Source organism: Phyllobates terribilis, unplaced genomic scaffold (genome assembly GCF_046119375.1).
Source record: "Phyllobates terribilis strain yellow unplaced genomic scaffold, ASM4611937v1 Scaffold_5__5_contigs__length_657084704, whole genome shotgun sequence".
In the NCBI taxonomy this organism is placed as follows: Eukaryota; Metazoa; Chordata; class Amphibia; order Anura; family Dendrobatidae; genus Phyllobates; species Phyllobates terribilis.
In genome coordinates, this window is record NW_027362765.1 from 37,878,839 (window position 1) to 37,891,405 (window position 12,567).

General features: G+C 41.3%; 1 protein-coding gene across 1 annotated transcript in view; it reads left to right on the forward strand.

Moving 5' to 3' along the window:
* LOC141271417 (uncharacterized) overlaps positions 1-12,567 on the forward strand; it is an 89,997-nt gene that overhangs the window by 71,142 nt on the left and 6,288 nt on the right. The window contains exons 14-18 of the mRNA XM_073681500.1: positions 1,548-1,697; positions 1,827-2,006; positions 2,090-2,213; positions 2,297-2,394; positions 2,593-2,683. Of these exons, the coding sequence (XP_073537601.1) occupies positions 1,548-1,697; positions 1,827-2,006; positions 2,090-2,213; positions 2,297-2,394; positions 2,593-2,683 (643 nt within the window). The remainder of the gene's footprint in view (positions 1-1,547; positions 1,698-1,826; positions 2,007-2,089; positions 2,214-2,296; positions 2,395-2,592; positions 2,684-12,567) is intronic.

Here is a 12,567-nt window from a genome sequence, read left to right on the forward strand (position 1 = left end):
GATAGAAAATTTGGAAGCCAGGCAGCAAAGTGATCCAGGAATTGACGGGGGGGACTTGGAGGGCGATAGACAACCGCCACTCGCAGGGAGAAGGGCCGGTAGAGTCTGACTGTGTGGGCCTCAAAAGATGGGAAAATAAGGGAGGGTACAGGGGGGATAACCTGAAAAGTACATTTTGTTGAAAGAAGCAGACCAACACCTCCCCCTGATCTGTTGTCAGGTCGCGGGGTATGAGAGAAATGTAGGCCACCATAGGAGAGAGCTGCAGCGGCGGTGGTGTCCGACTGCTGGATCCAGGTTTCAGTGAGAGCCAGAAGGTTGAGGGAATTAGAGAGGAAAAAGTCATGGATGTAAGAGAGTTTATTACAAGCTGAGCGCGCATTCCAAAGGGCACAGTTGAATGAGACAGGAGATATGCAGGGAATATTAATGAGATTAGCAGGGTTTCTGAATGTAACAGGGAAAGAGTTAGTGTTATTATTACTGGTGGGTCCTGGGTTGGGAGAAATATCACCTGCGACTAATAGAAGGAAGATACAGAGAGTGAGCAGATGGTTGAGTGATTTGTGAGAGCGTTTCCTGTGTTGTATGGTGGGAATGAATGGATCTGCGTGGTTTAACATTGTGAAGAGAGCATGACAACTGTACATAGGAGAAGAGAGGAGTGAGGGGTTAATATGGATGAAGTGTGCCGAATTTGTGGGAGAACAGTGAATGTGGATGATTGTAGCAGCCAGAAAATAAATGGCACAGATACAAATGGAGAATACTGTTTGCAAAACAGATGACCTGAAACAAGTTTGTTTAATTGTCTTGCATGTCTTACCTGTCTCCTGCCCTGTCCAACTGCCATTTTCTTACACGATAGGGGATTACAGCTCAGGGAAGACGGGAAACATTCATACAGGCGGCTGGTTGTGATGTAGCCAGTGATGGACTCTGGCCAGATACGTTTATAGAGTCGTAGTAGAAGATGTCGTCCTCATCATGAAGTAGTTATTTCTCATGTCACTTGTACTGATTATTTCACGTGTAATGATAGTGAGTATTTTTAATGCCAATTCCAAAGTGGGTAAATGAGACAAGAATAAGTGTTATGGAGGATGAGTCTATGAGAATCTTATTCAGCTGCAGACTCCGAGGAAAAAAACAGCTTGTTGTGTGTGTGGCCTAAAATATATAGGATTTATTAGTAGATATAATGAAATAAAACCTGAAAACTGGAAAATAAAAAAAATATTATTACTCACATGAATGATCCCCCACAACACCTGTACCACCACTGCTGGATTCCCCCACTAGTCTCTGTATTTTCTGGTCTCATAATATTTCTACAGACAATCAGCAGTTGAAGCAGTGACCAAAATAGCCAGTGAATAAGGCAAGCTGACTGTCACTAATTTATGTAATCTTGCAGCATATATGATTTAAGAATAAAATATTTATGCGTTATATCTCCTCATATGCTTCCCCTTATTATCTCCAGTAATTGTATTATTACATGGGATCTTTATGATGTTACATCGGCTCATTTTCTTCCCATTCAGCTTCTTACAATATTGGATCCTCTCAGTGGAGATCTTCTATACAAGACAATTCTCCAGATTGACCAATCAAGAATAGATATAAACAGGGACAAGATGGTGGAGAGGATATTACACCTCACCCTAGAGATCCTCTTCCGGCTTACTGGAGAGGTGAGAGATTCTGATGACGTCACATTACATCATTCTTATCTATGGGAATAACAGATGGACAGAACTGGAGAGGTGAGGACTCTGGAAATGTCTGTAGTGAGATTTATTAATGTGTCTCTCCGTAACCAGGATTACACAGTAGTGAAGAAGACCTCTAGTGAGCACTGTCAGGCCCCTGTGTCTGAGGGATGGGGAAGACCCCTGAGCCCAATCACGAGGCCTCCACCTCACCTCCTGGTACATGAGGACATCAATGATCAGAAGATCCTAGAACTCACCTACAAGATGATTGAGCTGCTGACTGGAGAGGTGACACTGCTGGGAATGATAGGACATTATAAAGTAACGTTATGAAGGGATCGGTGGGATAATGGTATCAATGTATGTGTCAGGTTCCTATAAGGTGTCAGGATGTCACCGTCTATTTCTCCATGGAGGAGTGGGAGTATTTAGAAGAACACAAAGATCTGTACAAGGACGTCATGATGGAGGTTCCCCAGCCCCTCACATCACCAGGTAATAGACAGGACTAAATACACATCACCAATAATTATCTGTATGTAAAGAATTAGTTCACTCCCTGTATGTTTTTCCTCCAGTTCTATCCAGCAAGAGGAAAACACCAGAGAGATGTCCCCGTCCTCTTCTTCCACAGGACTGTAAACAAGAAAATCCCAATGTTCCTCAGGATTATCAGGTAGATGGAGAGAAGGTGTCATGAGATCTCCCCTATGATGTGTAGATGGCTGTGAGGGTCTTGTATTCAGTCTTGTTTTATCCACCAGTATTATATGTTTTATACTTGTGTAATGAGAACGGTGGAGATGGCAGCATTACACCTCATCATAGATGTGACTTCTCCATCTGTCTGTGACTTTTACAATATTTGTTTCAGGCTAAAGATCTGCCCCATATTAATACTACAGAGACATATGTGAGGGGTGATGAGTGGTGTAAAGAGGAGATTCCTACATATGACTACCCAGGTGAGTAATAACCACTAAATGTAGATAAGTCACAGATTCTTCTCAGTCAGTGGATGTGGCTGCTTTTCGGTGTAGTCCGGTTTTATCACAATCAAACTGTCACTATTCTCCTACTAAACCCAAACTGTCCCAAATTACTGTCCCCAAAGCCAAATAACCGCGTGTGTAGAATGTGCTGACAACATAGAAAATCACGTGAAGATATATATAATGTTTGGTGGGCCTTGCTCTTATGACAAGACACCAGTCCAAGTCCTTTTCATTTATATGTAGACACACAAACACAAGAAATATAATACAATTATTATTTTTTCTTTTTTTTTTCTCCTTTTTCTGTATAAACACTTTCCCATCACCCTCCATTCAAAGGAGAGAAAAAAAGAGAAAACCCTTCAATCAATAATTCTTGCCCATATTTCCTAAACTTTTTGCTTCTACTTTTCCCACCAATTAATATTTTGGCACGTGTAACTTGGCTTAAGCTGTTGTTAGGAAAATATGTTTTTAAAGTTATCTCGTCCTTAAAAATCATTCCCCTTGCAGATAACAACAGTGAAGTAATTAGATCCTTAACCCCTTTACAACCCTTGCCATATTAGTACGCACTTTTGCGTACCCCCTCGTTCAGTGAGGGCTGCTGCGCTGAGCCCTCACTGAACCGAGCACATGTCAGCTGATTCTTACAGCTGACATGTGTCCGCAACAGCTGTTAACATGTTAAATGCCGCTGTCAATCTCCGACAGCGGCATTTAACGCGCGCTTCCGGGTAGCGCGTCATAAGCCCCGCCCATCGGCGACCCCGTCACGTGATCGCGGGTCACCGATGGGTGGGCATGACAACCCAGGGTCTGCAGCAGACGCCTGTGGTTGTCATGATCTGGTCGCTATGAGCGCCACCTAGTGGTCGGGGCTCATAGCACAGGACCATTTCTGCTGCATGCAGGGGATCTGCTTGCCCCCTGTATGTAGCAAAGCCAATCAGACAACTGCTGCTTCTAGTCTCCTATGGAGACTATTGAAGCAAGCAAAAAGTGAAAAAAAAAGTTTTTAAAAATATAAAAAAATATAAAAGTTTCGCCCCATTCAAAATAAAATATAAAAAAAAAACCTACATAGACATATTTGGTATCGCCGCGTTCAGAATCGCCCGATCTATCAATATAAAAGAAGAATTAATCCGATCGGTAAACGGCGTAACGAGAAAAAAATTCTAAACGCCAGAATTAAGTTTTTTGGTCGCCGCAAAATTGCAATAAAATGCAATAACGGGCGATCAAAACATCGGATCTACTCCAAAATGTTATCAATAAAAACATCAGCCCGGCACGCAAAAAATAAGCCATCACCCAGCCCCAGATCCCGAAAAATGGAGACGCTACAGGTCTCGGAAAATGGCGCTATATTTTATTTTATTTTTTTACCAAATTTTGGAATTTTGTTTCACCACTTAAATATAAAACAACCTATACATGTTTGGTGTCTATGAACTCGTAATGACCTGGAGAATAATAATGGCAGGTCAGTTTTAGCATTCAGTGAACGTGGTAAAAAAATAAATTAAAAAACAACTGTGGTATTGCACTTTTTTTGCAATTTTACCGCACTTGGAATTTTTTTCCTGTTTTCCCGTACACGATATGGTAAAACTAGTAATGGCGTTGAAAAGTACAACTCGTCCCGCAAAAAATAAGCCCTCACATGGCCATATTGACCAAAAAATAAAAACGCTATGCCTCTGGGAGCAAGGGGAGCAAAAAACGAAAATGCAAAAACGGAAAATGCTCCGGGGCTTAAGGGGTTAATAGGACAATCCATCTTGACGCTTATAAAAAAAATTGAAATGGCAAAACAATATTCAGCCTTTGAGAAAGAAATGTGCTAACTGGTTCCCAAAATTCCCTAATTTCCCTGCAGTCCCAATACATATGAGATAGATCTGCCGCCTCTGAGTTACACTTCAGACATTAAGAATTTTTTTCAAAATAGATGCTTTGAATTGAAAGTGTTCGTATATAAACATTACAATACGCAAAAGTACCCCCACAAGTTCCCGATCTCTCCCACCCCAACAAAATACAACAAGATATATTAAAGTGCAGCATAACCAGTAAAGTGGATTCACGGTTCAGTAAAGGATAGGAAGGATGGAATGGCCAGTAGTTTACCATTTCTCAGAATGTATAAGGAATTTCATCATTTGCTAATATAGTACAAATAACATTGATACCACATGTATATCTTCAGAAATTCTATATTACAGGATTTAGAAGCTTAAAATAGACCTAGAGGGTATCTTTGCAGTTCTCGCGATGCACAACCAAATCTATCAATCCAAAAGGCCCATTGTTTTTCAAACTTGGTGATAGCATTTCTCTTTAGATAGATACCTCTGTCCAAGTTCAGCAGCCAGTTAATCTTGTTTATGAAGTCTGGGATTTGGGGGGTCTGGTCGATTATCCAATGTTCAGCTATTATTTTTCTAGCCATGGATAACATTCAAGAAAAAGCAGTTTTATCATACTCGTCAATAGCTAAATCTTTAACATATTCCATATGCATACCAAAGGAGTGGCGTCTAATTGTACTAAGTAAATTCTATGTATAATTTCTACTGCGCCCTTCCAAAAGGATTCCAAGTTAGGACAAGACCAAAGCATATGCAGCAAATCTGCTGAGTGTCTTACATCTAGCACGTAGTGAATGTGGTCTGAGACCAATATCAAGTAGGAAGTTAGATGCTATATAAACTTAATGTATCACATATAGCTGGGAGAGGCTGTGAGGTTCACTTAACCCCTTTATCACCTTGGATTTTTGCTTTTTAATTTTATTCTCTTCTTCGCACAGTCATATCTTTTTTTTTTCCATCAATATGGCCCCATGTGAGAGCTTGTTTTTTGTGGGACAAGTTGTACTTTTGAACGACACAATTGGTTTTACCATATAATGTACTGGAAAACAGGAAAAAAATCCTAGTGCTGTGAAATTGCAAAATTGCAAAAAGAGTGCAATTACACAAATGTTTTTTTTTTTTTTTTTTACTATGTCCACTAAATGCTAAAACCGACCATTATTATTCTCCAGTTCATTACACTGTGTTCCAAATTATTATGCAAATAATATTTTCTCAGATTTTCCCAAATTACCTATATGAATTGCAGTCATTGTAATTTTCCAGTCAAATAACTATTAGAGTACAATTGAAAGGTTTTTGTACAAACTGCCTATGATAACAGTATATTTTTTAAAAAATAAAACAATCAAACTGCACTCAAAATGCATGTTCCAAATTATTATGCACAGCAGAGTTTTCAACCTTTTCATTTTAATAAAGAACAAAAAAATTGTCATTTTTGAAATTATAAGCATTAGCAGGTTATTACAAACTGAAATCAAACAGTTTTCAACTCAAAACTTTATTCTAGGTGATGTTACATTTGCACATAGGACCCCTTGTTCGAAAGGAGCTTCTGAACTCTCTCATTCATTGAATTTGTCAGGTTTTGGATGGTTTCTGCTTTAATTGTTTTGCATGAGGACAGAATACCCTCCCAGAGCTGTTGCTTAGATGTGAACTGCCTCCCGCCATCATAGACACTCCTTTTGATGATGCTCCAGAGGTTCTAAATGGGGTTGAGGTCAAGAGAGCATGGGGGTCACACCATAAGTTTGTCCCTTTTTATGCCCATAGCAGCCAGAGATGCAGATGTGTTATGTGCAGCATGAGACGGGGCATTATCATGCATGAAAATGATCTTGCTGCGGAATGCACCGTTCTTCTTCTTGAACCATGGAAGGAAGTGCTGTTTGAGAAACTCAACATACATTATGGAGTTCATCTTTACCCCTTCAGGGATCCTAAAAGGGCCGACAATCTCTCTCCCCATGATTCCGGCCCAAAACATTACTCCACCTCCTCCTTGTTAGCGCCGTAGCCGTGTTTGCATGGGGTGTCCATCAACCAGCCATCCTCCACTCCATCCATCTGGACCATCGAGATCATTTCATGTATGATAATGCCCCGTCTCATGCTGCACATAACACATCTGCATCTCTGGCTGCTATGGGCATAAAAGGGGACAAACTTATGGTGTGGCACCCATGCTCCCCTGACCTCAACCCCATTGAGAACCTCTGGAGCATCATCAAAAGGAGTGTCTATGATGGCGGGAGGCAGTCACATCTAAGCAACAGCTCTGGGAGGGTATTCTGTCCTCATGCAAAACAATTGAAGCAGAAGCCATCCAAAACCTGACAAATTCAATGAATGAGAGAGTTCAGAAGCTCCTTTCGAACAAGCGGTCCTATGTGCAAATGTAACATCACCTAGAATAAAGTTTTGAGATGAAAACTGTTTGATTTCAGTTTGTAATAACCTGCTAATGCTTATAATTTCAAAAATGACCATTTTTTTGTTCTTTATTAAAATGAAAAGGTTGAAAACTCTGCTGTGCATAATAATTTGGAACATGCATTTTGAGTGCAGTTTGAGTTTTTTATTTTTTTAAAAATATACTGTTATCATAGGCAGTTTGTACAAAAACCTTTCAATTGTACTCTAATAGTTATTTGACTAGAAAATTACAATGACTGCAATTCATATAGGTAATTTGGGAAAATCTGACAAAATATTATTTGCATAATAATTTGGAACACAGTGTATGAGTTCGTAGATACCAACCATGTATAGGTTCTTTTTTATTTAAGTTTGTAAAAAAAATATGGCGCCATCTGGGGCTGGGTGAGGGCTTATTTTTTGCGCACCGAGCTGACTTTTTTTATTGGTACCATGCTGGTGTACATGTGATGTTTTGATCAGCCTTTATTGCATTTTAATGCAATGTTGTGACAACCATAAAAACATAATTCTGGCATTTTGATTTTCTCAATACACCGTTTACTCATCAGATTAATTATTTTTTTATATTGATAGATCGGGCATTTCTGAATGCAGCGATACCAAACGTATATATTTTTGATTGTCTTTAAATTGTATTATTTTGAATGGGGCAAAAGTGGGGTGATTTGAACTTTTTATATTTTTAAAAATGTTTTTAATATTTTTAAAAGCTTTTTTTCTACTTGCTTCAATAGCCTCCATGGGAGACTAGAAGCTGTGATCTTCTCATTGCTTCTGCCCTGCTATGTGTAACAAAAATCCTCATCTGCTATGAGTGCCAACCAATGGGCGGTGCTCATAGCATTCCGGCAATGACAAGCACAGAGGTCTCCTGCAGACCCCGGGTTGTCATGCCAACCCATCGGAGCCCCGCAAACAAGTGACGGGTGCGCCAATGGGTTTGTCCTATGACGCGCTTCCATGTTAAATGCCGCTGACGGAGTTTGACACCGGAATTTAACAAGTTAACGGCTGCGGGTTTATAGCCATTCCACCCGCGGCTGTTAGGGGCTCATGACAGCTGATCTGATCAGCTGTCATGTGCCTGAAAAGATGCGGGCTCAACGCCGGAGCCCGTATCAAACAGGGGGAGGCGACCTTGGACGTACATATACGCCCAAGGTCATAAAGGGGTTTTCCCACGAACAAAGTTAATTTTAGTCAATAGATCTTCAAATAATAATAATTTCCACAATATGATGTGTTTAAAAAATGTTTTCCCGTACAGAGAGAATCTTATAAATTTGTCCCTGCTGTGTATTGTGTTATATTGTGCTGCATCTGACCGTCCAAGAACATGATCTGATCATACCACATCTCCTGGGCAGGGGAGGAAGCAAAAGAGAGGATACAGACATTACAGCACGGGATCGCAAATAATTCTTTCCTTGAGGTAAAACATTATTTAAAAACAGTCATGGAAATGCTTTACTTCATAAAAAGAATCAGCTGTGATCCTGTGCTGTCCTGTTTGTATACTCTTTTCCTTCCTCCCCTGCCCAGGAGATGTGGTATGATCAGACCGTGTTCCTGTACGGTCAGACACAGCCATTACACAGTACACAGCAGGGGACATTTATAAGATTATCTCAGCACAGACACTTTTTTTAAAATACATCCAATTGTAGAAATTATTATTATTCCAAGATCTATTGATTAAAATCAACTTTAAAATTTACTTTTTTCCTGAAGAAAACCCTTTTAAGGATAGTTGTGGGATCCTATCTAGTATACAGTATCTTGCCAATGCTCATCATCAATGGTGCCTATTATGGGTTCCCATTTAGCTATAGAGCATATAGGGTGTTTCACTAGAACAAAATCCAGAAGGGCCTTCACAATACTGATATCAGACCACCGGAGCAATGTGAAATGGATATTCTGTGTATAATCGTATTTTTAGATAGGCCTAATCAAGACACATCCCTTTCTGTTTGTTATGCATGTCTCAGTTGAAGATCTTTATAAAATTGAGAATCAGGTAACCCAAACTGTTTGTAATTGGGAGAATTTCTTAATTAGGTAATCTGTTAAAATATGGGTTAACGCTCTTATTGGCGTGGTCTTTCCCAAAGGGAGGTGAACTGAGTTATCCCCACTTTACTTTGTAGTTCTCTCACCACCAAAGCTGATGAATTAGCAACACTGTAGAGAATACAGTATATCCGTGAGTCTTAAATTTGTGTGCTTCTAGAGCTTCATATAGCCTGGGGGAATTAAAATGGTATATATGTAGCAAAGAGAGTACAAATTTTTTAACTTTTAATGACTGATGCTGAAAAGAGCAGCCATGCTCATGTAAAGACATATACAAAGCAAAACATCAAGGAACAAATGCACAAAATTGTGCTAAAGTGTAAAAAGTGCAGACGAGGATAACCGTGCAGTTAAAAAAAAAAAATGGAAGGCTCTCTCCCGTAAACTTGGGAGTCTGTATATAAATATTTTTTTTTTTGCCAAAAATGCAAAAGAAATTTGTCATCCTTAACTTTAGACCGTTTAGAGATCATTTCATATTCAACTTGTTGAACTGTTCACAATAACAGAAATTTTGACCAGAGGTGCCTAAACTTTTACATGCCACTGTATATACTTAGATTGTTAGAGAGTTGTGTGGTTACGATTTGATGGTCACATTCAGCTAACTTATGAAGTTAAAATGGTATTGAAATATACGACATGAAGCTCTCCCACCACCGGGATCATCCTAACCTCGTATGTGCGGTAGCTGTGCTGCTATAAAATAAACCCAAGGATTAGAGGCTGCCAAACCTCCATTACTTTTCTCTCTTTGGAGTGTTTCTAGTTTAATTCTAAGGGTTTGCCTACCCCAAATTAATTCCCTAAACAAACGGCTAATTTAAAAAAAAATATCTTTGGGAAATCCGAATAGAAGAATTATGAAGTGCGTATAATAGCTGAGGCATCCATATAATTTTAATTGGGTTTGTGCATCCTATTACTGACAATGGTAATTTGGACCAAGTTTCCTTTTTTTGCTTAAATTTCATGAGAATTGGAGTGAGGCTTAGTCTGTCATAGTCTTTTGTTTGTTCCATTATGTTAATACTAGTGATAAGCGAGCGTGCTCGTTTAACCCTTTCACCGAGCACGTTCTGGTGCTTACTGTGTAGCTTTGGCGTGCTCGTATATTATGTTCGAGTCCGTACGTCTGCATGATTCACGGCTGTTGGACAACCTCAACACATGTGAGGATTCCCTAACAAACAGGCAATCCCTGCATATGTTGAGACTATCTAACAGCCATATATCATGCCGACGCAGGGACTTGAACACAATATACGCCGGAGATACTCATTAAGCACCCGAGCATGCTTGGTGAAAGAGTTAAATGAGCATGCTCGCTCATCACTAGTTATACCCAAATATTTGAATTCAGAAACCATTTTTAAGCCAGAACCTGCATATGAAGGAAGGTTATCATTATTATCTAATGGGAGTAAGACTGATTTGTTCCCGTTGATCGTTTAACAAGAATATTTCCCAAATCTTTGGATAGCCTCCATTGTCAGTGGTAAAGTATTAGAAGCCTCCGCCAAGAACAACAAAGTGCCATCAGCATAGAGGGCCACTTTCTTTTCCATTGCTCCTCTAAGGAATCTTATTATGCCCTGATGTTTCCTGATAATTGCGGTGAGAGGTTCAATAACCAATGACATCTAGAATATTTAATATATCCGATCTTCTGTATAAAAGCCGGGGACGGAGCAACCTGTGAATATGAACATTCTCTCATGTGACGTAGAGAAAAACATTAGCAGAATTTAAAATTATTTATCATTGTTTAAGATCAATCCAAGATCTGATCCCAGAATTTATTCTCTTCTGAAATTCGATTAATCGAATGTTTTTATAGGGAACTAATTCTGCCTTTACAGATTTCACTTGACAAAGGATATGTTCCCCCAAAACGAAAAGCCGGGGTAAAGACTGCAAATAAGGATTATAGGATTCAGATTTCTTTCCTATTTGTATAACAAATCCCTATTTTAATATCTGTGATAATAATTATTCCCTTTTTAATCCAAAGTTCGGCACTGTAAGAAATGAGGGAGATTAGTATTATCCCACAGTGGGCACATTGAGGCCGGGCAGCCCACCTACATGAGATTTTCTTAAATGCCTTAGATAATTTAGTTGTCAAAAAAAGAAGACAGTAATCTATATATATATAATTGTCTTATCCCGTCTGTCTGTTTGTCCAGGAAATCCCGCGTCGCTCATTGGTCCGGCAGCGGCCAATCAGCGCCGCGGGATTTCTGAAAAAAGATGGCGGCCGTTAGCGGCTCAACTGCGGGACGGAGCTTAGCGGCGATGCAGCCGGGAGATGAGCGCCGCGAGGCGCTCATCTCCCGGCCGGCAACAGCAGAAGGAACCCGACCGCCGGACCCATCTGTGGGACGGAGATGCAGCCGGGAGATGAGCGGCGCGAGGCGCTCATCTCCCGGCCGGTATCAGCGGAAGGACCGCTGCGGGTCGGGATACTTCTGCTGCGAGCGCCCGCTATGTCCTGGGTTCTCGCAGCGTAAGTAGCCGCACAGGCAGCGCCACTCCCCGGTCCTCACCAAGACGATTCGATGATTGGTCGCGGTCTTCGGACCCGACCAATCACTGATCTTAGCGCAAAACTTAAACACCGCTGTGCTGATTGGTCGCCGACGCCGCCCGCGACCAATCACCGATTTGGGCGCCACATTTAAATATCGGCCGCGACCAATCAGCACAGCGGTGTTTAAATGTGGAGCCAAGATCGGTGATTGGTCGCGACCGATATTTAAATTTGGCGCCCAAATCGGTGATTGGTTGCGGGCAGCGTCCGCGACCAATCAGCACAGTAGTGTTTCACTTTGGCCGCAAGATCAGTGATTGGTCGCGGGCCAAGTCCGCGACCAATCAACGATTTGTGCGGCACATTTAAATACCGGCCGCGACCAATTGGATGTCAGCGCCGCTCCCCGGTCCTCCCTTCACGCCTTAGCCGCATGGATGTCAGCGGCGCTGCCTGTGCGGATACTTCCGCTGCGAGAACCCAGGACATGAGCGGGCGCTCGCAGCAGAAGTATCCCGACCCGCAGCGCCGCTCCCCGGTCCTCCCTTTACACCCTAGCCGCTGATGTCCCCACAGTATCCGCATGGTGTTACAAAGGTCCAGACATTTGTGTTAAAAATCGCTGATTGGTCGCGGGCGCTGCCCGCGACCAATCACCGATTTGGGCGCCAAATTTAAATATCGGCCGCGACCAATCACCGATCTTGGCTCCACATTTAAACACCGCTGTACTGATTGGTCGCGGACGCTATTTAAATGTGCCGCCAAAATCGGTGATTGGTCGCGCACAGCGTCGGCGACCAATCAGCACAGCGGTGTTTGAATTTGCCGCCAAGATCGGTGATTGGTCGCGGCCAGCGCCAGCGACCAATCAGCGATTTTTAACACAAATGTCCGGACCTTTCTAACACCAT